The 24255-nt window shown below is 57.7% G+C and overlaps 2 protein-coding genes across 3 annotated transcripts in view; one reads left to right on the top strand and one right to left on the bottom strand.

Moving 5' to 3' along the window:
• Positions 1 to 622: 622 nt before the first annotated feature.
• Positions 623 to 5143, bottom strand: Cdk9 (cyclin dependent kinase 9). The gene is made up of 7 exons (XM_047524771.1): positions 4419 to 5143; positions 3886 to 3967; positions 3075 to 3165; positions 2606 to 2772; positions 2318 to 2489; positions 2015 to 2163; positions 623 to 1545 (listed from the first exon to the last, which is right to left on the bottom strand). Exons 1-7 carry the CDS (start codon positions 4850 to 4852, stop codon positions 1180 to 1182), a joined length of 1461 nt encoding a protein of 486 aa, XP_047380727.1. The 5' UTR covers positions 4853 to 5143; the 3' UTR covers positions 623 to 1179.
• A 5513-nt stretch (positions 5144 to 10656) lies between these two features.
• The window catches only part of Sh2d3c (SH2 domain containing 3C), a 28261-nt gene continuing 14662 nt past the window's right edge, over positions 10657 to 24255 (top strand). The window contains exons 1-3 of one of the 2 annotated variants that reach the window (XM_047525764.1): positions 10657 to 10791; positions 12303 to 12780; positions 22252 to 22291. In XM_047525764.1, coding sequence (XP_047381720.1) covers positions 10755 to 10791; positions 12303 to 12780; positions 22252 to 22291 — 555 coding nt within the window. In that variant the 5' untranslated portion in view covers positions 10657 to 10754. Of the gene's footprint in view, positions 10792 to 12302; positions 12781 to 14403; positions 14526 to 22251; positions 22292 to 24255 lie in introns of those variants that run through there. The other variant, XM_047525765.1, reaches the window with a different exon arrangement.

The following is a 24255-nucleotide window of genomic DNA, read 5'->3' on the forward strand; positions in this document are numbered from 1 at the left end:
GGATTACAGTGGCACGAGGAAACTTACAGGGAACGTGTGCTGGAACCTGCAGCTCCTCAAAGGACCCCAGCCAAGCTCTTGTGTCCTCAGTCACTGAGAGCTGTTTTTCCCTCCCCTCCACCCACCACCCAGATCCATGCGACTGCCACCTCCCCATGCCCGTGATCCTCTCACCCTCCGGGGTCACGTTCTTTGAGGGCTCCTCTACCCAGCAGCACGAAGGACCTCTGAAGTTACAGACCTACTGTCATTCCAGGGCCTTCGGCAGCCCTGTGCCCCTGGGTCAATCTGAACGTGCCTGTGAACTGCCACAGGTGGGCCTCTGGTCACCACTGCAGAAGCAGCTCAGGAGACCCGCTCCACTTCCCACACCGGGGCATCGAGACTCCTTCCTCCAACACCAAGGAGAGGAGTGGCGGGGCCCTACAGCACGTGCCCTCTGAGAGCAGGATGCCAAGGATCTGGAAGGTACCCAGGAGGGAAGAAGTAAGACCGAAGTCCTCACATGAGAAAAAATGAACTGGGACAGAGGAGAGTCAAGACTTTCAGCGACTCAATAAATCAAATCCTAACCGCAGGGTAAGAGTTGTGGGTCTGAATGCAGAAAACACACGCCACTTACTGGATTTAAAAAAAAAGGGTTAACTTTTAATCGTAACTGATCAGACTGCATCCAGGAATGTCTCTGAACAACTCAACAAAGAAACACGATAAAATTTTCCTATTGAAGAAACCAAGAGTTATTGCCACCCTCAGTGCCTCTGAGGGTCAGGCCAAGAGCAGCCTGTTCCCAAGGCAGCTCTGTTCCCTCGCCAGTTTCTCATCCCAAGAGAAGGGCTGGGGATGCAAGAGACTGTCCCCTCCTCCCACCATGCTGGGAGCGCTTAGAAAGTCACCACTCGAGGCTCACCAGCTCCACTTCCTGTCCTGGGGTAAGGGAGACCCTCCCGGCACCATCCAGAAATCCAGAACAGGGCAAGGCGGCCCCAGTGCCCTCCTTGCCTTTTGGGCAACACGCCACTCCAGTCCACTCGGCTGGCTGTTCCCAGTACCCAGGGTGGAGATTAAATAAAACGTGTGCTAGAGAAAAAACCTCAAATGCCCTCATCTCCATGATGCAAGTCACAAAGCAGAGGAAGAACGGAAGCAGTGCCCCAGTGGAGTGCGCAGGCGCCGGCCTCAGAAGACGCGCTCGAACTCCGTCTGGTTGGTGGTGGCGGGATTGCGGCTCTGGTTGGTGGACTGCTGGGTGATCTGGCTGCCCTTCCGGCGTGGTGGTGCCAGATACTCGAACATGGATGTCAGGTGGGTAGACAGCATGCCCTTGAGGTCTGAGGGCATGGGGTCGGACCAGAAGAAGTCGTGGTTGAGGGCGTCGTCGCTGTCAATGCGCTGCGCAGGATCCAGCACCAGCAGCTTATCGATGAGGTCCAGCGCGTAGGGGTCACGCACATAGGCCTTCAGCCTGTCCTTCACCTTCCGCTTCTGGCCCTTGACCAGGTCCAGCTTCTCAAACAGCTCATACTTGTCCACATTAGGCCACACCTGGGGAGCAGGGGTTGAGAAGGGAGTGGGTCAGGGGCAGGGTTTGGAGGCAAAACAACCCAGACACTCCCAGACGCCCCTTGAGAGAGAACTGGAGCCCTGCAAGGCTAAGGCAGTAGTGCCACCACAGACATGGCACACACCAAGTACCAGGCCCTTTGACACAAATCACCTGGAATACCTGTGCAACCCCGACACAGGCATATTTGTTTTTTACAGAGAAAAAAGAACAAAAACAAAAACCCAGCACTAACTCAAATGCCTTGTCAGAGGAAGGCCACAAAACCACCCGGTCCCAGGATGAGACCTGAACACCCCCGGGAGGCTCTCCATAGCAAGCCCTGGCCCTCCGCCACTCACTCTCTGCAGAGGAGCTTTCCTCTGATTCCGATCCTCAGTTCTGCTCTGCCTAGGAGACCTGGATCTCCCCACCCACAGGTACCAGGGGCCATTCAGCTTAGACACCAACCTCAGGGGTGATCGAACCACAGAGCTGGCTGATGAGGGCAAGCTGGTGCTGCTCCGTGTTGCCCTGCATGATAGGGCTGCGGGTCCACATCTCTGCCATGATGCACCCTGCACCCCACAGGTCAATGGGCGGGCCGTAGTCCCGCTCCCCTGGGAAGAAGAGCGTACCAGGAGGGCCCATTGAGCCCAAGGGTCTCCTGAGACTCAATGCCCCAGGGCCGGTGGCTCAAGAAGCCCTGGCAGTGAGGGGCTGTGCCGGGTAGGTGCCCGGCCCCTGCCCCCCTGCCCGCTCGGGAATCCTCACCGAGCAACAGCTCCGGAGGCCGGTACCAGAGTGTCACCACACGGTTGGTATAGCGGTTGGGCTGGCTGTTCTTGGCCAGGCTGAAAGCCCGGGCCAACCCAAAGTCTGCCAGCTTCAGGACCCCATCCCGGGTAATGAGCACATTGGCAGCCTTCATGTCCCTGTGCAGGATCTGCAAGGGGGACAAGAGTGAGGGTTCTGTCAGAGTCCCAAGGGTCCTTCAGTCACACCCACAGAGCAGTGTGGCCAGCTTATGCCTTGGTCTCTCCTCCCACCTCTGGTGCCCACCTTGTTCCTGTGGATGTAGTAGAGGCCATTGAGCAGCATCTGCATCACCCTCTTGATCTCTGACAGTGTAAACTTGACTAAGACATTGCTCAACAGTCCAGCAAGGTCATGCTCACAGAAGTCGAACACCAGGTATATACTGCCCTTGCAGCGGTTATAGGGGGAAGCTGAAGCAGAAAGGGCAGGAAGAAAAAGTAAAAAATGTGTACCAGCTCATTCTCTTGCCACCAGCTACCACCCCTTCCAACCCACAGGCACCTGTGCCCTCCAAAGCAATTATTAACAAGCTCCTTCACTGGTAAGACATTTCCTGAGTGCCTTCTCTGGGTGGGTGCTGTGGCAGGCCCTGGGAAAGCACCAGCTCCAATGAAAGAGGACCAGGGAAAGAAGCACGTATGTCTGAACCTAGTTTAGGCACAAAGCCTTAGCCGTTTAAGCCTCATTTTCTCATAATATCTGAACAACTTACCTTTGGTTCGACAAATCTCAATCAAGTTGACCACATTCTCGTGTTTTAAAAGTTGGAGAATCTTGATCTCCCGTAAAGCTGTAATGGGGAACTGGGTAAAAGAAAGGGAGGAAGTTGTCAAGAGTGAGTGCTATAGACCGCAGGAACTGGCCCTGAGGTCTGCACTAAGGGACACAGGTGGGAGACAGATTAACGCTATGTGGTCTGAAATAAGCTGTGTCAGATACCTGATCTGCAAAATGGGTATAATAGTACCACACACACTAGAAGCCAGTTTGAGACAATGAACTGACACTTTATAATCACTAAATGGACATGGCTTTCAATCTTCAAACGTTAGCTCTACGCCTGTTGGTAAGATTATAAAATTTTCTTTGCTAAGAAGTAGGTACCTAGGAAGCTGGACTAAAGCTAAAATGGGGTGGGGGAGGGAACACTCTATTTCAATACATTTCCCTGAGCTTTGGTCATCTTTTAAAAACCACGTGCTTATATTCTTTTACTTCAAACAAAATTAAATGCTAAGGAAAAGGTGTTTCAAGGCTTCTTAACTTGCAAAACCAACGTGCACACCATGCAAGCGTGAGCTCCCCCTCCTGGCCCCAACCATATTTGCCTAAAAATGAAACATCTAATGCTTCAGAACATTTGAATTACATTTCGGAGAGAGGCCAAATTCCCTGCAACTTGTAAATTTCCAAACTATTAGGTCTAAACCGAGCCTCAACACAGAGCTCCTGGAAGCACTAGGGTGGAAACCCATCCCCGTGTTCTGGAGGCTGGCAGGCCTGCCCACCAGACCCGTACTCACCCCCTCCTTTTCGTTCTCCATCAGCACTTTCTTCAGAGCCACCTTCTTGCCGGTCTTGCGGTGCTTGGCCTTAAACACCTCCCTGCAGGCGGGGAGGGAGACCCAAGAGAGCTTATCAGCAATTCCGCAGGGTCTGCCCCTCCCTTGCGAGAGAAGGGACTGCAGGAAAGATGAGACTCCCTGGCGGGGCTGGCACGCGGCTACTTCACCACCTGGTACCTTTGGTCTCTCCCCAAGCCTCTGCGCCCTCTCCTCGAGCCCTTCTTTCACCGATGCATCTCTCGGAGGGATCCCGCTCCCCTCTGGGGCGCCTCTCTGCAACCCCTCCCCGCCCCCAACCCCAGGCCTCTGGCTCCTCCCCGCCAGCCGGCTCCGTCGGGTCGGGGTGGGCTGCGGCGCGGCCTAGCGAGACCAAGAAACAACCCCAGGAATCCGCGGCTTCCCGACCTCCTCGTGCCGAGTCCTGGGCGCCCCGAAGTAAGACCCCATAGGTGCAGGCTTAGGGCTTCCGGCCCCTCCGGGCCTAGCCTTACCCGAAGGTGCCTTGGCCGATCTTGGCAAGCTTCTCATATTTGGTCACCTCATCGCAAAAGGGACACTCCACCGAGTCGTACTGCTTTGCCATGGCCGCCTCCAGCGCGCCGCCGCCGCCCCCAGCCGCAGCAGCCGCCGCTCCGGGTCCAGCCGCCGCGCTCCAGGCCCCTCCGCGGCCGCGCCACTTCCGCCTCCACGGCCACTTCCGGCCTCGCGGCGCACACCCCGCCTCTTCCGGCCGCCGCCCGCCGCCAGGCCCCCTGGGACTTGTAGTTCCCGGGAGGCCAGGGGGAGCCGGAGCTGCAGAGGCGCCTCCGCCACCGCCGCTGCCCCCGCCTCCGCCGCCGCCGCCACTACTGGCGGCGGCCCCGATCGGGGGCGCGGGGAGCCGGGGCGCTGGAGCTGGGGCTCGGGGCGGTGCGTCCCGCTGCATCGGCTCGGGCCGCGCTGCTGCCGAAGCTGCTGCCGCTCTGGCGCCCGATCCGGGGCCAGCCGCAGTGCCCTGCTCCTCCTCCTTCGACGGCGCCGCCTCCGCGGGGCTGCGCGGGCGGCGGGCGGGGGGGTGGCCCCCGAGCCGCGGCCTGGGGGGCTCCCTGGCCGGGCCCGGGCCGGGGCGGCCGGGCGAGGGGGCGATACGGGAAGCGCCGACGAGGAGGCGGCCGGAGAGCCCAGGAGGGGGCGCGTTATAAAGGGGGAGGTGCCCCGACCTCGCCCTCCCCTCCCCCTCTGCCCGCCCCCTCCCGCCTCCCTCCCACCCTCCGCGGCCGCACCTGCCGCCGCCGCCGCCGCTGCCGCCCGCCCGCCCGCTCGCTGCCCGCCGGCCGCCCTCGGCGCGTCACCGCCCGCGGCCCCTCCTCCGCCTTCGGAGGTGGGGCCCCGCGCTCGACACCTGGTCGTGGGGCGCCCTGCCGCGTGCCTCAGTTTACCCCCACAGGCCCGCTGCTGCGGGAACCCCCTTCCTCCCCGGCTGGGTATGCCCCCCCAGAGGCGAAGGCAAGAGGCGCAGAGGGAGCGGCCTCCGGCCCTGGGAGGAGAGAACGGCCCCAGCCGCCGCCTCCACCGGCCCCCGCCACCCGCCGTTGACATGGCAACCGATGGCCGCCAGGGGGCGCGGCGACACTGGAGGCGGCGAGCGAGCAACACCGGGGCCTTCTAGCCCTGGACCCTCGGTTCTCTGGGAGGCAGGGACCAGACCCACGAGATCCCCGCCTACGCCAAACTGCGCCAGAGCTGGTCTAGCCCGCCGGGTCAGTCATCTTGAAAATGGCTAACCCGGATCCAGCATTCGCTGTGTGCTCAGGAAATGCCGGCCTTCCTGCAGAATCCTGAATCCAGTCAGGACCGCTAACCCGTTTTACAGAGGAGGACGTTGAGGCCCAGAAACGGGAGGTCCTATGCCCAAAGGTCACAGTGATGAAGCCGGTCGCATGTATGAACAAGACTGTCGTCACCCGCCGTATCTATAGTCTGACCAGGAGGACAGTAGTGAGTTTGAGGCATATTGTCCCGCAGGTACCACGTCCACCACTCACGCTGCGCCCATCCTCCTACCCTTTCTCCAGCGTCTTCCTGGCTCCAGGAGCCCCCTGAGCCTTCCTTCAGCTCTGCCCCACTGAGCAGCCCAGCACAGCTGTCCTTTCTACCTCCTCCGCATCCAACCCTTCAATCTGTCCCTTCCTCTCCAGCCTGTTAATGGAGGAATCCTGAGTCCTGGCCCTCCAGTCAGACCACTCCATCTGTCCCCTGCACAGCTTGGGCCAAATCCTTTTGAAACCTTCCACTGTCTTTAGGAAAACCCTCAGTGTGACACTTGCTCTTTCCAGTTCACTCCCCAGGCTCCAGCCCAGCCCCAGGGTTTCCCTACTCTGTCCCAGCTTCCCAAGCCCTCCACCTTCAGGGCTGGGCTGCCCTAATCTCACCCCACCCGGTACCTCTCTCCCTGCAGGAAACCCTCAGGGTGGCTCCTAGCTCTTACCCCACTGCTTGGCTTTAAAGCCTCCTCCTGAGGAGGCAAGAATGGTTTTGGTGACCCTGATGCCCCACAAGTTCCTATTCTGGGGAGGGGCAACCTGTTCCTCTGCCAAGGAGAATCTTAAGGGTCAGGCCAAGAAACAGGGCAAAGTGGAGGTTTTAGGTAGTGGGGCCACATGTCAGCGACCCATCTGGGACCAGCTCTGTGAGTATATCACTTATTAGAAGCAGGAAGGCTGTTGCTAAATCAGGGGTGGAGGGAGAAATAATAATTGCTGTAATTACAATTTGTTGAGGGAAAGTAAATGGTCCAAGTTCTACATTTACTACTTTGTGGGAATTATCTCAGTTGTCACTCAACAATATGAGGCGGGCCCTGCTCTCACCTCCACTGTGCACATAAGGATCCTGAGCCTCAGAGCAGGCATCACTTGGCCAGGGTCAAACAGCTGGCCAGTGACCATACTGGCATTTGAACAGGGTCAGTCTGGCACAAACCCGAACTTTCCCAATGTCAGGGTCCCACCCATCTGAGCTGGGGGCGGAGCCAGGGTGGAGCCAGGGTGGAGCCTCTGGACGGGGCGCCAGTGTGACTTGTGGAAGAGGGATCTGCCATGGGTCTGGGTGGCTCCGCTATCAGACTTTCAGGCTAGGGCTAGCTGCCTGTTTCCCATGAGCCCTCCCTAAGTCACATCCTGTGAGCAGAAGCCTTAGCAAGGCTTCCGGTGATGTTGTCACCTCTACCCTAGCATCCCTGACCTGAACCCTGACATCTGCCAGTCACTTCCCCTCAGGCCTCAGGCCCTCAAGCCGCTGGGGTAGGTAGGCAAGGGTGATCAGAAGTGGGCTGGAAGGCTGCCCAGCTGCCCGGGCCTGGAGCCTCTGCTCGCCTGGCTGGCAAACCCTGGGTGATTTCCCACCCTGGGCTTCTGCTCTGCTCGTTGGAGGGGAACGTTGCCTGCTCCAGTGGATTGACTGAAAGCCGGGCCCAGCATGTGACTGGTCCTCAGCAAATGCTTGTTGACTGGCTGGCTGACCAGACCTCCAGAGCCTCTGGTCCTGCCACCATTTAACAAGCACGCTGAGGCACAGGGCAGGAAGGGGAGCCTCTAGGGTCCTGTATTTTTCTCTCCCAGCCAGGAAGGGGTGAGAGGATGTGGAGGGGAAGAGGAAGACAGGCGAGTGGGATAGGAGCTTGGCTGCTGGTGGTCAGTGGACGGGGGGACATGGGACAGAGTGGCTGGGCAACACCTCTGGCCCTGTCCAGTCATGGCTGTTCTGCTCCCACCAGCTTCCCTGCCTCTGGGCCTGGCCCTGTGTCATCTCCCTGATACTCGACAGCATCCCTCTTAGGAGGTTGCTATTATGGGGCTCAAACGGCAAAAGAGAAAACAGGCTTCGAGCCGTGAAGTGGCCTGGCCAAGGCCACACAGCCAGGAAGCTCTGAAGCTTGGATTCAATGCTGGGTCTCTGCTCTCAAAGTCCAGGGTCATTTACATTGTCCTACACTGTCCCCAATACCAAGCAACCAAGTCAAGCCAGGGAAAGCACCGGTGAGACCCTACAGGGCGGCCCCACGGAAGGGGCACTGTGAACGGGGAAGGCCAGTCCCGTCTCAGGAAGCTCGGGGTCTGTATGGAATGTGCAGATAGGGACACAGTGAACGAGATGGGAATGGTACTCTCAGCACAAACATTTATTTCACTGCTATGAATCCTGTGAGAGATGCTGTATTTGCCTCATTTTGCTTGTGGGAGAAAAAAGAATCTCAGGTGTCCTGACTTGCCCAAGGTCATGCAGGTGGGGACTCCCGTTGGCTGAACCCAAAGCCTTTTACTCAGGTCTCCCTGGTACTTGTCTGCTCCCTGGGTCTGTCTTCTCCTTCCCCTCCAGAAGTCCCCTCATTGTCCCTGCTTGAATCACAGGCTGGGGAAGAGGAGCTGGGAGGTGGGAAGTGGAACTGGAGCAGGATTCCTGGGAGCACGTAGCTCAAGCTGGCACTGGAGGGACTCACGGAGTCAGGCCTGCACCAGGCAGGGACACGTGTCCTGGGCGCTGGGCTAGCGGAGGCAGAGGCTGCAGCGAGGGGGGCTCTTGGTGCCTAGCTGGCCTCCCGTGCAGACCAAGGAGGGCCTGTGGGACAGTCACCCGCCAGCAGGTCTCTGGCCGCACTCCCAACGGCCACTTGAGGCAGCACAAAGGGGGCTCTGAGCTCAGTGGAGCCACCACACTGAGCCCCATTCATTCTCCTGGGGATGCCGGCAACTGCCGTGGCGCCCTGGCCAACAGCAGGCTGGCCCTCACGCTGACAAAGCGCCTTTGCCACAGCGATACAGCCTCTCGGTGACCAGGACTCCCAGGTCCCACACTATGTGCCTGCTCACCAGAGTTTGCCAGGCCTAGCCCAGCGCAACCCCCACTGGGATCCCATTCCCCAGATGAGGAAACTGAGGCCCAGAAAGGCAAAGTCTCTTGTGTATGACACGGCAAGTCAGGAGCTAACCTGGCCCGGAAGCCAGCACTGGCTGGTGCCACAGCTCAGCAGTTAGTCCACATTGCACTGTAACTGTCCCTGGGAGGAGCCAGCGACCCACCCTCTGCCATCCATTAAGAAGCCACCCAGCTCCTACCAGGCTTTAGGCCCCTCTGGCAGCAACCAGAGATGGGAAGGGGCAGCAGTGTGAGAGTTTGGACACCTGGTTGTCTGTCGTCAAGTCCCCTGCTCAAAAGACTCAGTTTCCTCAACTGTGAAACAGACGCAGGACCAGAATGTGTCTCAGGGGTCTGCTGTGTGGATTCAAATGACGATCTTGGTGGTTTCTAGCTCTGCACTGGAGTGTTCTCAGTGCTCGGAGGCAGGGGTTGGAGTTGTAGCCTCCTCCTCCCCCAAGTCCATGGCTCGGGAACTTTGTTCTTTCACTTGAACGTTTGGGCAGTGGTCTGTGAGCAGGACCCTGCTGCCATGGTCTCAAGGACTGTGTCCCTTTCCCTCTCAGGGTCTTGGGTTCCTCTTCACCCTAGACCCTCCCTCCTCTAAGGACCATCATCCAGCTACCAAGGGATTGGGGAGGCCCCAGGCATGGATGACGAGCAGCTTCCAATTCCAGGTGACTTGACTTTGGGGGGCGGGGCATGATTTCTATGGGGGATGCAAGAAGAGCTCCAGCTGATCTTAGCTCCCTCTCACAACCACAGCAGCCAGCTTGGGGGTCAGGATAAGAATACAGAACTTGGGGCTAGGGATGTGGCTCAGGGGTAGAGTGCTTGCCCAGCATGCAGGAGGCCCTGGGTTCCAACCCTAGCACTAAAAGAAAAAAGAATTCCAAGCCTCTCCTGGCTGAGTGCATCCCTTGCACTGTCCCCATTCTAGAGATTTGGTGACTGAGGCTTCAGAGGTGGAACCGACTTGTCAGCAGCACAGAGCTGAGTTTGAAGCTGCTGAACCCCAGCATCTGCTTACACCCTCTACAAGGGTTGGGGATACCTGTATGTGGGATATTGCATTTCCTCATCTCTGCTCTGCCCACACACACACACGGGAAGTTTGTAAGGTAAAAAATTATCATCCCATGGTTAAGGAATCTGAAGGGCAAATCAACTCAGCCTGTGCCACCAACCTGCTGTGTGACCTAGGGAAATCCCTCTCCCTCTCTGTGCCTCAGTGTCTCCATTTCTGTCCAATGGGTATGGTAGACTGAGTCACCCTGTGGCTCCACCAGACTGGAAAAACTGACCATGGCAGGTGCTGGTCCTGTGCCAGCCGCTGCTTGCTGCAGGGGACCCTGTGCAGAGGGCACTGCAAACCCTCCCTGCTCACAGAGGGGGAACAGGTGAGCCCAAGATCCCATGGCAACAAAGTGGCCAGGCAAGACTTGAACTTGGATCCAGTGGCCCCCCGATCACTACCCAGGCTACAACAGTCTCGTCTTTGTCACTGTCAGGCCCTCTCCTGGGCACTGAGGTGTAGAACACGCTGGCCGGCACACAGCCCTGTCCCCGTGCCATCCAGCCTGTGGGCCAGACCCCCGACAGTGGATGCCAGGTCCCCAGTGGCCCTCAGCCCAGTGGGCTCTGCTCCCAGAGCCTGTGGCTTGTTCCCCAGACCTTCCAGGCCCCATGGGCTTGCAGCTTGCCCCTGCCCTGCTGCTGAGGCCGAGGAGGCGGACTCGGGGAGGCCCCAGCCCCCGCCCCCTGCTGAGGCTAGGAGGGTGGGGCTGTGGGAGTTTCGCTGGTTTAAAAATACACAGAGGAAGCAGAGGGCGCGAGAAAGGGGAAGGGGTGGTGGGGAGACACCTCAACTCCATGTCCAGAGCCTCAAGCGGTCACTTGCCAGCTGCCCGGTGGCTTTGCACAGCCTCGCCAAGATGACAGAGGGACCCAAGAAGACCAGCAAAAAGTTCAGTGAGTGTGGGCTGTCCTCGGTCCCTCGGTCCCTCGTCTGTCCGCCCTGCCTCACTCCGAATCTGCCTTTCTTCAGGGTCTCGTTCCTGTTTCCCTTTGTATCCCTCTCTGTCCACCTCCGGAGGGTCACCACACTGCGCTCTGTCCAGGCTCTATTACTCTAGCTAGTTTGGTTCCCATCTCTGCTCTCTTGTCCCGGTCTTTGTCCCTGTGTGCCCCCACACTGCCTCTCCGCCCCGGCTCTGCCCCTCTGGCTCTCTCTGACCTCCCTGCTGGGCAGAGGACCTCCACACACCCTCCCCTTCCAGGGCCTGGAGGGTAGGCGGGATGCCATGGGATGCTGTCCCTGCCCCCAGCACTGAGGCGGGCAGCCCTGGCATCAGCTCCCAGGGAGTCACACTGCCCTGCTCTGTCTCTTCCCCTAACAGTTGCCCTCCAGGTCCAGCAAGCCTCTCCTGTCCCCCTCTCGGTTTCCTTTGTACCAGGGTGGGGGAGGGGTGGGGTGCCTGCCCTCCACAGATGGCACTACTGAGGCCGAGGCTGACCGGGACCTCACTGGCTATGCAGCAAGGCTCGGTCCCAGTCCCTGGACTCAGGCCTCTGTTTCCTCCCTGCCCCCACTACCATCTCGTCCAGATCCCTGGTGCCCAAAGACAAGGTCGGTGGTGCAACCTGGGTGGTACGCAGAGCTGCCTGGTGGAAAGAAAGCCCCAAGCACTCGCACCCAGAGGGCAGAGCGCTGGGCCTTGCTGTGTGACTGGGGGCAAGTCCTTCCCCTCTCTGGGCCTCAGTGTCCACTATTGTCAAACGGGGACATCCTACCTGTTTTCCAGTATGGGTGTGCAGATCTGAGCAGTGGAGGACACCCAGGAAGTGGAAGTGCCAGAGTTTCCTTTTGCTCATCTGGAGCCTTAGGGAAGTCAAAGTTGGCTGTGAGGAGGGGCAGTCCCATGGCTAGGGGAGGAAGGAGCGACCTTACATGCTTGTGTGCCCCTGCGGAAATGGGGAGATGGTATCACCCAAGCACTGTCGCCTGAGTCAGGAACGTGGGTTCAGCCGACAGGAAGGAGAGAACCACAGACAGGGACCCTTGGGTTAGTGACCTCCCCCTCTTCCTTCAACCTCACCCCATGTGCACAGAGTGGCTTGGACACGCCCCTCCCCGACCTAACACACACATGAATACAGAATTCACTGCCACTGTGTGACCCCACAGAGGGTTGGTACTGTAATCCCTGTCTTACTGATGTGAATAAAGGGAATCAGAGAGATCAAGTGATTGCTAAGGTCACACAGCCTGGACATGAAAGAATAGAGATTCAGGTCCAGGGCTCTGACTCCAAAGCAGCCATGGTCTCCCACTTCTGAGAGTGTGAGAATGATTACAGGGGGTGTCAATGAAGCGCCCAGACCTTCTGGGACCCTCACTGGGTGGAACTACAGGTACTTTTTATTTTATGTTACAGCTGGCATTGCCATTAATTCCCTTTCCTTCCCTTCTCCCTTGCCAGAGTTCTTCAAGTTCAAGGGCCTTGGGAGTCTCTCAAACCTCCCTCGGTCCTTCACTTTGAGACGGTCTTCAACCCCCATCAGTATCCGGTCCCATTTGGAGTCTGACACCTTTGAAGCCACCCAGGATGACATGGTGACAGTTCCCAAGAGCCCTCCAGCCTATGCCCGCTCTAGTGACATGTATAGCCACATGGGTACCATGCCTCGTCCCAGCATCAAGAGGACTCGGGACCAACGGGTTGTGCAGAAGGCCCAGGAAGTGGGTCCTGAGCCCCACCTGGTCCCTCGAGTTCTGCCTGACCCACCAGGCTTGGAAGCAGCCAAGGGGAAAATAGGGGGTGCTGATGCCCCCCTGGAGGACACCTCAACAGTGGGACCTGACCTTTCAGCAGTGGAGGCAGACCCTATGAGAAAGCCTGAGGACCCTATGGCAGACATGGAAGAGGAGCGAGCTCCCAGGGATGTGCACCCAGAAGGGTAGGTACCTCCAGGGGCAGGGGAGGGGGAACTGGCAAGGAGGTGTCTCCAGCCTCCTGCTAATATGGCCTCCCTACACCAGCATCTGTGCTCAAAAGAAGAAAACTGCACGTTAACAAAGTGCTTAGGATAACCCAGCACTGTGCTAAACCCTTCACTTATAACCAATTCTCAACAGAAAACTTGCAAGGAGATACTGTTACTGTTTACATATGACAGATGAGGAAAGTGAGATTCAGGAAGCAGAAGTCACAGGCCCTGGTCAGTATGCACATTTCTCAAGTTGCAACTAGGATGTGAACTGAGGTCTCTTGACTCCAAAACCCTTGACACCCTCCAGCAGGGGCCTCCCCTGCTAGATGGGCACAAGACCCTGTTGCTGAATCACATGAATCACCACCTTCAGATCTGCTACATGACATTTCTCCACTGGGTCTAGAAAGCCACTATAACTTAACTTGGTTATAGGGTGAGCTGAGTTCATGCAAAAATGCAAATAGTAATAATATGATAAAAGTTTCCATTTCATAAGCATTTATCTCACTGAAAACTCTGTTGTTAGCCCCATGTACAGATGGGGAAACTGAGACTCAGCCAAGGCCATGTGGAGCTGGTATTTGAGCAGGAAATCTGCCTGCCTTCAGGGGTTGCTTGTCCACTGCATTATACCCAGCACCTTCAAAACACCAGGGCTGTGCACTTCAGACCCCTGGAGATCCCTCAACCCCAACCAAAGGAGTCTCTCACTTTTCAGTCTTTTCCTAAACCACATCAGTGAGCAGTGCTTGTTGAAATAAAGAGAAAAAAGCAAGCTGGCAAACCCCAGAGCTAGGTCCAGGCCCTTTTTTGATGGCTTTTCCCAGGGACACTTAGCGCAGTCTCTGTGTGCTGAGCTGTCATTGAGTTCAGGCCAGGGTTTAGTGAAGAGCAGGACCTTGTAAAGCTGCAGAGTGAATCTATGTCTGCCTCTTACTGGCTGCCTGACTGGAAATTCTGTTCCCCTATCTGAGCCTCAGTTTCTTATCTGATAAATGGTACAATTGCACCCACCTTGTAGGGCTGTAGTAAGGAGTCAAGAAAAACATACCTGAAAAATCTTAACACAGCTCCTGGCTCACCGCACTAAGTGGGAATGCTGTTTATGATTAATAAAACTAATGCTTTTCCACTGTCCCTGACTGCCTCCTAAATTCGTCTCCATTCAGACTTGGAGGAGGAATGATTGTATCAGGGAAGACGGCAGGATAGATCCTGGGGCGTTCTCCGGCACCCCACGTCTGAGACGCCCACGGGGCGTTGGTCCCTCCCACCCTGGACGCTGACTGGTTCGCGGGAGCGGGGCGGGGAGGAGGGCGTGTCCAGGGGCGTGGGCTTTCCCAGGCTGCCGGGCGAACAGCTGGGGAGGCCACCCTGGGAGCAAGCTGCTCGGGGAGGCGTGGCCTTCCCGGCCCTGGACGTTGATTGACAGGCAGGGGGCGGAGCAAGAGAGGCAGAGGGGCGGGACCAAGGGGCGGGTCCTTTGCCGAGGGGGGTTAGCCCTGGAGTGGGAAAGGACAGAGGAGGGGCGTGTCGGGGGCGTGGTCTGTATGTCAGGCCCCGCCCCCAGAGTCCCGCTTTCAGCTCCTCAGCTCTGTGGCCTGAGAAAGGCGGGAGCCGCCGCACTGAGGGGGTCCCCGGGCTCCGCTGCGACCGCGGGGAAACATGACTGCAGTGGGCAGAAGGTGCCCCGCGCTGGGGCCCCGAAGGTGAGTGACGAGGACCGGCGGGAGACAGGAGTGGGCTGAGAGGGAGATCGCGCCCCACAGGCAGCTGACAGACCCGGCTGTGGGTTTAGCATCTTGGAATTTTCTCAGTCAGCTTTATTTGGGTGTGACTCTGTCCCCTGCCCTGCCTCCTCGCAGGCCGAGCATCTGCTCATCTTGTCCTCAGGACAGTCCCAGCAGAGAGATACTCTTGTCACCCCTATTTTGTAGATGAGGAAAGAAAGGTTGGCTTGCAGCTTGCCTCAGCTAGGGGAAGTCAGAACCAGGGTTTGACCACACCATCTAGCCCATGCCCTTAACCACTGGGAACGCTTTCCCCTGCCCAGCCTGGAGCTCTGAGAAGGGTCTTGAGAAACCTTTGGAGTGCCAAGTCCCCAGCCCAGCCCACGCCTTTCTCCCTTCGGGCAGAGGCCGGTGGTCCTGGAGGTGCCTCTGGCATCAGGCTTGGTCTGGAGCTGACCAAAGAAGTGGAGAGACTCTGCCCTGCATCTCCCAAAGTGTCCTGGGGGAGGGATTGACAGGCTAGATTGAGCTCCTTCCCGGTGCCCTGGGACCCAGTGTCGCACCTGCCCTCCAGGGACCGGAGCATTTCTCTAAGAGTCCCAGAACCTTAGCCCCGTGCCAGGGAGTCTGGGGAGCATCCTTCCTTGTGGGGTCTTAGATTGCCTGCCCCAGACCTCCCACTCCCCAGTAGCCCACATGGGCCTGAGATGGGCTCTGCAGGGCCATGCAGCATGGAGAGCAGGGCATTTGAGAATGGGTGCTGAGCAAGATGAGGTCCCCCTTCCTGGGCCTCGGAGGGTGTCATTCCAGTGGCTGCCCTATGAGTGGAGGAGACTATCCCTCCCCCGACCCCTGGGAGGCAGGGTGCACCTGGGGCTGGAGGAAGGAAGGGGAAGAGGTGAGGCAGCAGGAGTTTCCTGGTGCCCTGTTCCCTGCTGAGATCATGCGGGGTGTGGAGGAAGAGGGGAGGAGGGGCCTTCAGCTCCCCAAACAGCCCAGCAGCCTTCTGCAGGGAAACAGCAGGGCCCAGAGAGCCCTGGCAGCCTCCCTCACCAGTGTCCCTGAAGAAGAAGTGAGGCCTGGAGAGGGGAGGGGGCCCCAGCATGCCCCACCTACCCCCACGGGAACTGCCAGGCCAGGGTCCTTCCAGAGTCCATCACCATCCTGCTTACAAGGGGCAAGCACCCAGGGGACCCTGGGGAGTGGGTGCTTCTGCAGCTCCGCCTTGCCAGTGAGGAGAGGGGGGCCTAGAGAGTAGAAGGGACTCTCCTGGAGTTGCCACTTGAGCATAAGAGCCTAGATTTGCTCTCAGGCCTGACCAGCTCCTAAGCCCACGATCTTAACCACTGAGCCACATTTTCCCTCCTGCAAGTAAAAATCTCAAAACTTTTTCTACCATTATTTCAAATGATTTTCCTTAATGCCCTGGAAAGGTGGCTGAAGTCCACTTTACAGATGATGGCATTGAAGAGGTTAATAGCATGCTGGGGATCATGTGCTCAGTGGACTTGGCGTTTCATTCATTTTAATAATTACTGTAGTGCATTTTCATATTTACTATGCCTCAGACTTGTCCTGGCTCTGGAGAGACAGCAGTGAGCACAGCAGACAGAGCTCTGCCCTCACCTCCCATTCCAGTGCAGGGAAGCCAGGTGGTAAAGCAGATAGAGGAGTTATAAGGGCAAATAGAGGAGAAAAGAGCTACCAGGAAAATTTAAAATCAGGTGAAGAAATTGGTCCTGGGGGAAGTAACTGGTGGTGGCAATATAGGAAGGTTAGTCAGGAAAAAGAGTCTCAGAAAGTGATGCTGGAACAAAGGAGATGCAGGAACAGCATGTGCAAATGTCCTGAGGTGCAAGCATTCTTGGGGAACAGCAGAGACCAGAGTGACTGGAACAGAGTGGGAAGAAATAGCAGAGGAAATGGTTTAAATAATGTAGGACCTGGGAGACCCCAGCAGGGACATGGCTTTGACTCAGTGATAGGGGAGCTATGTCTGTCCTTGATCAGGGGAGGGCCCCATTGTGTTGAGTGCATGTGTTTTGTTTTGTTGTTGTTATTGTGTGTGTATGTGTATGTGTGTGTGTTGCTAGGCAGGCTCTACCACTGAGCTACACCCCCAGCCCTGGTTTGTTTGAAGAGGACCTCTCTCTCCCCACCGGGAATCTGACTGCGGCCTGCTTCTCTTGGTGCTTCACCCAAATGTCATTTGCTCCTCACCCCGCAAGACCCAGGTCCCCAACCACCACTCCTAAAGGCGCTGTTTGGAGGGACATTGAGACTGGGACCAGGTGACACCCTAAGGTAGAGTGGGGCACCTTCACTGCCCCTGGAGCCCCTCTGGTGCCAGGCACGAAGAACGGGCTGGGACCTGCCCCCCCATTTCCTTTTGGAATGTTGACTCTGGTCCAAGAATTCCCAACTCTCCCCAGAGTCCCTCGACCCTCTCGGCCCTGCAGAGTGACGTCAGCTGCCGGGCATCTGGTAGCGATTACCCACTGGGGGGGGGGGCGTGCGGGTCCAGCCTGTGCAGCCTCCTTGGGCTCTGGGCGGCTGGTCCTTGTCTTCTGAAGGGGCCCAGCTGCTCCTGGCTCTCATTTCCTGTGGAACTTTCTCACAGTCCCCGAGACCCCCGGACGCCTTGGTCTGTGGGAACTGGGCCTGCTTGGGAAAGATGGGCTGTCCCCCCCATGTCCTCACCACCCCCAGCTGCAGCCACATCCCAAACCTCAGGGGACCCTGTTCACAGCTGCTGGACTGTGTGGGGTGAGGACCAGGGAGGACAGGGATCAGGACCCTCAGCAGCTCAGACACCCAAGGGCTGTCTGTATCCGTTTGAGCAAATCCCCTCCCTTCTGTGAGCCTCAGTTTCCCCATCTGTCAACTGGGCCCGAGAGCAGCACCTGCTCCACAGGATCACGCTGAGGCCTGGAATGGTGGGAGAGCATTTTTCCTGGGCCTGGACCAAGGAAGTGCCAGTGGATGAAAACTGCTTATGCTAGAAGGGGAGACTGAAGCCAGGAGGGGGCCTGCCGGGTCACAGCTCCCACCCCAGCTGAGGGCCTCTCGAGAGCCCCAGGTCCTCCGTCCTCTGCCCGTTTCCTCTTCCTGACCTGGTGCTGGGCTCCTGTGTGTTTGGAATGCTGTTTTCTCTGCCCTCTTCCCGTGTTCTGCCCGTTTCCCCAGGGGCAGCCCCTGGGTTCTAGGGGAGCCCACCCTGTGTGGGCCGCAGACCAGAGCCCTTGCCCCGGATGGCCGGGCGCTGATCTGAGCAGCCATGTCCCTGGCCAAGCTCAAAGCTTCGGTCTTCTCTTTCTCTGTTGTGAAGTGGGGCTTCGAGGTCACAGATCAGCTGACCCCATGCTGTGCCCCATGACGCTCAGCCGGTCAGGGCGTCCAAGCCCAGGGAGAATGGCCACCCTGCCCTCCCTGCCCAGGCTAGCTCCAGGTGGACACCTCACCCCAACCAGGAAGACAGTGGCCTCTCTTGGGGGTGGGGCAGGGCGGGGGCTAACACCCAGGTCCTTCCAACTGGAAGCCACAGGCCCGGTGGCCAGTGTCCCTCCCCGTAGGGACAGGGCTTTTGCCTGCTCTCTTCACCCATGCCCCTAAGCACCAAAGTGCTGTCACTTCTCTGCCATGGGAGAGAAGGTCAGCAAGAAGGACAGGGCAGTCCCCCAGACAGGCAGCAGGGCAAATCTTCATGGAGGCTGGGCAGCAGGGCTCCAGGTGGACCAGGGAGGCCTGCACTGTCCTCCTGGGGTGAGCCTGGGGTGGGTGTAGTGCCCCCCTCCCCAGATGAGGGGGTTGAGCTGCAGCCGAGGGAGCCAGGGCTGTGGGCAGGAGGAAGCTGAGGCACCGGGGAGGGTCCCAGGAAACACGCCTGGGGACAGGGACGGAGGTTGTCCCTGTGAGGAGAGCCAGGGTGGAGCAGGATGCCAGACTCCCAATCCGGGGTGGAGGAGTCCAGGATAGAGGTCCTGAAGGTGAAGTTCAGACTTAAACATGCACTAGGGAAATAAAGGATAATGGGCTCTAATTACTGCTCATTAATGCAATTAATTAAGCTAATGTATGCAATAAGTGGTATCAGTTATCAGAACGAATCAGTTAATACAGGCAGTTAAAGGGCTGGTTATTTAAATAATTAATGTAGCTGATTAATGGGCCAGTTTTAGCTCAGTCATCACTATTATTTAATTGATTTCCCCACTAAGATCAGAGGGAAGCATCTTTTAAGTCCATAAAATAAGAAATTAATTAATTAATTAATGGAGTTGAGGTTCTACAAATGGATGCTTTGATCCCTGGATTTCATCATTGTAATGATAGGGACAGTGTTCTAGAAATCTCCAAGCAAATTGAGGTGTGAAGGCTAAGTAGGAATTAACCTGGTCATAAGGGACAGAGGATGGTCCAGTTAGAGGGAACATATGCAAAGGCCCTGAAGCTGCAGGGAGTGAAGCTCTTTGGAGGAAGTTTGAGGAGATGAGAATGGAAGGAGGACTAGAGATGCAGGGGCTGCTGAGACCTTAATTCACTTAGAAAAGTATGGTGTGGCTCCATGGGGAGCGCTTGCCCAGTATGCACAAGGCCCTGGGTTCCGTCCCAGCACCAAAAAAGAAAAAAAGAAAGAAAGAAGGAAAAACCTGGGTGTCTGTTGGGGCTCCCCACTCTTCTAGAAGAGAAACCAACCCCTGTCCTTGTGGAGTGGATGTGCCAGACGGGACAGTGGATGCTGGGGCTGAACCAGTCAGGAGTCTATGAAAGCCCAGTAACTTGCAGACTCAGCAGGGGCGCGGGACAACGGTAGGAAGGGCCTACTGACAGACGGGGTGGCCAGGGAGGGAGGCCTTACTGAGAAGGGGACTTTTTAGTGAAGACCCAAAGTCGCGCAGAGGGAACTTGGAAAGCGCAGAGCCCCAAGGGGGTGGGCGCTGGTGGGGGCGGAGCTCAGCCGGAGGCGGGGCTCAGGCTGTGGGCGGGGCAGCGTCAGGTGGTCTGGCCCCGCCCCTCACCCACGAGCTACGTCCACAGTCTTTTTCTTTTCATTTTGTGACGGTGTCTTTCTACATTGACCAGGCTGGCCTCGAAATTCGCGACGCTCCCGTCTGGGCCCCCCAGTTGCTGGGGTCCTAGGCTGGCATCTGAGCAGGACGGCAGTGGCTAGGGCAGTCACAGGACCACAGGGCGGCAGGGAGGTCAGTGGTGCAGGCCAGGGATGCCGGTAGGTCTGAGTGGACAGGGCCACATGGTGCCTGGGGATCCCGGAGTGTGGCCGGGCGAGGCGGTGGAGCCGCAGTGACCTCAGAACTGTTTTCCCAGCCTGGGCCTTTTCCTTGGCCCCCTCACTACTGGCGCGGAGCGATCCCTGCTGGGCACCCCATCCCCAAGCTTCTGCTTTGGCTCCAGGGCTCAAGGGGAAGTGGACAGGAAGCAGGAGGAAGCTGGGTTGATCCCAGTGTCCTGGGCAATTTGTTCCCAGCAGTGGGAGGATTTCCGGGCCTGAATGGCCGGAAACATTGGGATGGGACACCTCACCCGGGAAGAGTGGGCAGAGGGGGTGGGGAGGCCCCTGCTCCACCTCACTCCCACTGCAGCCGGATGGACAGGAGCCTGCAGCTGAGGGACAATGGTTAGCTGTCAGGAAGGACTTTAGAGGAGGGAAAGTTAGTAAGGCACCCCAGAATGCCAAGATGGAATGGGAGCTGCCTGATGAGAAGCCCCTGGCCTCGGGGGGCTGGAGGGAGCCTATGAGCTCTGAGCCCTGCTTCCTCTCCTCTTGAACATCAGGCTTCCATATTGGAGCACACATTCCCTCCACATCGTGCAGGTGGGCACACGGAGACCTTTCCCGAGCCTGAGAACAGGGCCCAGCCTGATAGAGTAGCACCGACGGCCATGGCCGGGGCTGTCTGCTGTTCAGGCATTCCTTTAAGCAAGTGCAACACTTACTGAGCCCCTACAGGTACCAGGCACCCCCTGGGGGTGGGGGCTCTGTGGCCAGGGGGACAAAACAACCCATGATTTCCAGTTAGCAAATAAATGTAAAGTGGTCATTTCAGGCAGGGATTGGAAAAATTAAGGAAGGTAAATAGGGTTAGAGGCAGAGTGCAGGGCAAGGACCTCTTCCAGGTGGGATGGTTGGAGATAGGTGCTCTGAGACTTTAAGCAGAGCCCTCAGTAAAGTGGGGACGGGGGAGCCACATGAAGATCTGGAGGAAGAGCACTCTGAACAGAGTATTTGGGCAGGTGCAAAGGCCCTGTGGCAGGAATGAGTTACCAAGAAGGTGGATGCTTCTGGGACAGAAGGAGGGACAGAATGATCAAGGAGGACATGTTGGATGGTTGGCGAGATAGGCAGTCGGGCACCACCAGACCCCACAGGACCTTGGAGAGTGGGGAAGAAATGACCCAGTTTATGCCTACTTGAAGCATAATAAAGGCAAACCTCCTCCTGTCACAGGAGAGAGAAGTTCCAATCCGAATGGTGAATTATGTGTTCATGGAGGGGAGTGTCAACCAAGAGAGAGGGCTGGGTGTAGCTTAGTGGCAGAGCACTTGCCTAGGACACATGAAGCCCTGGGTTCCATCCCCAGCACACTAAATAGGTAGATTCAATAAAGAATTTTAGCGGGGCATAGTTCCACACGCGGAGGCAGGAGGATCGCCTGAGCCCAGGAGTGGAAGGCCACCTTGGCCATGTAGCGAGACCCATCTTAAAGAGAGAGAGCTGGGAGCCCCGAGGGTTGAGGGCGGTTTGTGAGACCCAGGTCTGCTTGGACCACGGCTACGACAGTGGACACAGGGAGCCAGCGGGGGCGCTGTCCTGAGTTCCAAGGGAGAGCCCAGGATGGTCCAGGCAGGGCGGAGGGGCCAGGGGGACACACCCAGAGAAGTGGTCGGGATCCGCTTGGAAGGGGCGGAGGCCGCATTTCCTGGTGGGTTGGGCGTGGCCTCTGAGGGGCCCCGATGGCCGGCGGAGGGCGACATCTCGAGACCGGTAGACGGGCGGGAGCCAGGGCTCGGGGCAGGCAGGGCCAGCACTCTGCTGGTAGGTGAAAGTTGGAGAAGCCCTCAGATGGCGGCAGGAGCCCGGGGACACCTGGGCCTCAGCAGGGAGGGCGCTGGAGGCCATGACGGGCGTGTGGCGCTCCTCGCCAGGAAGGACACTTGGAAAAGGTCCCCTCCAGCCTCTGAAGGTGGAGGGAATCACCTCTGCACCTGCCGTCCCTAGCAGCGGCTTGCAGTGTGCCAGACCACCCCTCAGGGGTCACTCCGCACTGGGACAGCAGGACGCCAGCGGGGTGTCAGGAGGAGGCGGAGGCAGGGAGCGGGGAAGAAGACTGGGACAGCGAGTGTCCGGACGGCGAGGACAGCGATTCAAGATATCACCCGAAGTGTGCCGAGCGGGCGGCACTCACCGTTCCCTGAGTCCTTGGGCAACTCCATCGGGCAGGGCCGTCATTATTCCCGATGTACCGACTGGAAACCAGGCTCGGAGAGGCCAAGGCTCTCATTCTGGGCGGCGCAGCGGGAGAGCAGAGGAGCAGCCAGGCGGGCAGGCTTCAGCAATGCCTCGGCTGCAGGGCCCGCTGCCCTCAGGATGCGCCCCTGGGCCCCTGAGGACCAGGCAGGTGGGCAGAGGCTGGCAACTGGGGGCCGGAGCTGGGCTGGGAGCACTCACCGTCTTCTCTCCTTCCAGGGCCGCTGCAGAGCTGGAGGCTGGTGGGGACTACGTGAAGGTAGGAGGACCTGCCCTAGGAGTGGTCAGGGGACACTGGTGGGTCAGAGCCTGTTTCCCCAGGGTAGCCCTGTGAGGAGCCAGACCTCACAGCCTGCTCCCAGGGGAGGGGTCAGGGGACCGCAGCACTTGGGTTTGGGTCTTCCTCTTGGTAGCTTCTTCCTGAGTCTGCCATCATTCTCTGCTGGCCCCAGAGGAAGCATCCAGAGGTTTGTCACCACCAGACCCCGCCCACCTGCCAGCTGGACAGGGCCCCCAGGGTCTGATAGCACCCAGTCTTTGAGCATCTGCTGGGTGTGGGTGCTGGGAGGGGCAGCAGGAAGGGATGATTGGGATCTTCATCACAGACAGTGGGCACCACTCACATCTATCATGAGTTGGTTTGTCCTGGGCACTCGGGAATGTTGAAGATGCCGTTTTGAAATAATGATGATAGCAACAGTGATGCTAAACAACATTTGAGCCAGGCTTGTGGCACACAGTAATCCCAGGACTTGGGAGGTGGAGGCAGGAGGATTGCAAGTTTGAGGCCAGTTTCAGCAACTTAGAGGGATCCTAAGCAACTTAGTGAGACCCTGTCTCAAAATAAAAAATAAAAAGGGCTGGGGATGTGGTTTAGTGGCAAAGCGCCCCTGGGTTCAATCCCTGGTACCAAAACTAACTAAATAAATAACATTTGAGGGCCTAGTGTGTGCAGACCCTGTGCTGCTGGGCCCTGGTGGAGAATCATTCATTGGTGATGGCGGTCTTTGAGCCCTTCCTTCCTCATGGGGCAGGGAAGGCCTTCATGCACCCTCTGCAGCTGGGAAACGTGAGATCCAGAGCAGTGCAGTGACTCGCCCACAGTCACACAGCTGATACAGAAGTGGGATCGCACCGAGCTTGATGCCTAAACAACACAATGCCCTTGACCCTCAGCACCAGAGCACCCACCTCAAATAGGCCCCATGCTGAGTACTGAGCCTACTGCCCAGGGCAAAGAGGAGCTCCAGGCCCTGCCCTCCAAGGCTCCCAGTCCAGGTGGGGACAGGACAGAGTTACACAATGGTTCGGGCTTGTGTTTGCAATCCATCAGATCCAAGTTTTCATCCCAGATCTGCCACTGACTTTGGCCATGCACTTCGCCTGTCTAAGCCTCAGTGTAAGCTCATGAGAAATGGGGTAACTGTGGGGTCTCCAACCTGGTGTGGGTATGGGCCCAGTGAGCTCATGCCCACAGTGGGGACCCTGAGCCCGGAGCAGGGCAGGCATCACCCTACACGCATGGAGTGGAGATGGGAAAGGACCCTGGTGTACCTCCACCACCAGCAGCAGCGCCAACAGGAAGCCGCGGAGTTTGCTCGAGAAGTAGGGGATGATGTTGCCACTGAGGCAGAGCTGGCAGAGCTGGTGGGGGGAAACCCAGGAAGGCTTTCTGGAGGAGGAAGCAGGGCAGCCAGGCCCTTGCAGTTGGACAGCAACATTCCCTGTCATCTCTCCTTGGATGGAAGGCTAGAGAGAGACAAAGATGGGTGGGAAGGGCTGGAAGGTGGCCCAGGCAGAGGCAGGGTCTTAGGCCAGTGGAGTGAGCCAGCATGCCCACCCCCCGCTCCCCTTCTAGTCTCTTATACCACAGGGGAGGGGCCACAGGGGAACCAAAGCCAGCAGGGCAGGGTGGGGGGGCACAGCACAGGGGACATGTTTCAGCACCCACAAGTCCCAGCTGCCTGGCAAGGTGCTGAGATCCATGTGAGTGCTGTTAGCTTTATATTTTTCCTTTAGTTTGTAGAATTTAAAATGTAGCTTTAAATATATATATATATATAAATATAGATATTTATATATATATAAGAAATGACACCTGTTCACTGGCATTGGTTGAACAGTTCCCTGGAGGCTAAAGTCAAAGGAGTGTTGGTTTTATTTTTCGCGCCTCCTTCAAGGGTTGGGATCAATAGTCTGTAAAACTCTTCCTTCCCCAGGCCC

Source organism: Sciurus carolinensis, chromosome 14, assembly GCF_902686445.1.
Source record: "Sciurus carolinensis chromosome 14, mSciCar1.2, whole genome shotgun sequence".
Classification (NCBI taxonomy): Eukaryota; Metazoa; Chordata; class Mammalia; order Rodentia; family Sciuridae; genus Sciurus; species Sciurus carolinensis.

What these genes read in the sequence shown, in the direction of transcription:
- Cdk9 (XM_047524771.1), bottom strand. Translation starts at nt 4,852, where the DNA reads ATGCAGCGGGACGCACCGCCCCGAGCCCCAGCTCCAGCGCCCCGGCTC. An exon ending in TGGAGAACGAAAAGGAGGGG is followed by an intron (nt 3,166 to 3,885) that starts GTGAGTACGGGT and finishes TCTTTTACCCAG; the next exon opens with TTCCCCATTACAGCTTTACG. An exon ending in TGAGATTTGTCGAACCAAAG is followed by an intron (nt 2,773 to 3,074) that starts GTAAGTTGTTCA and finishes TTTCTGCTTCAG; the next exon opens with CTTCCCCCTATAACCGCTGC.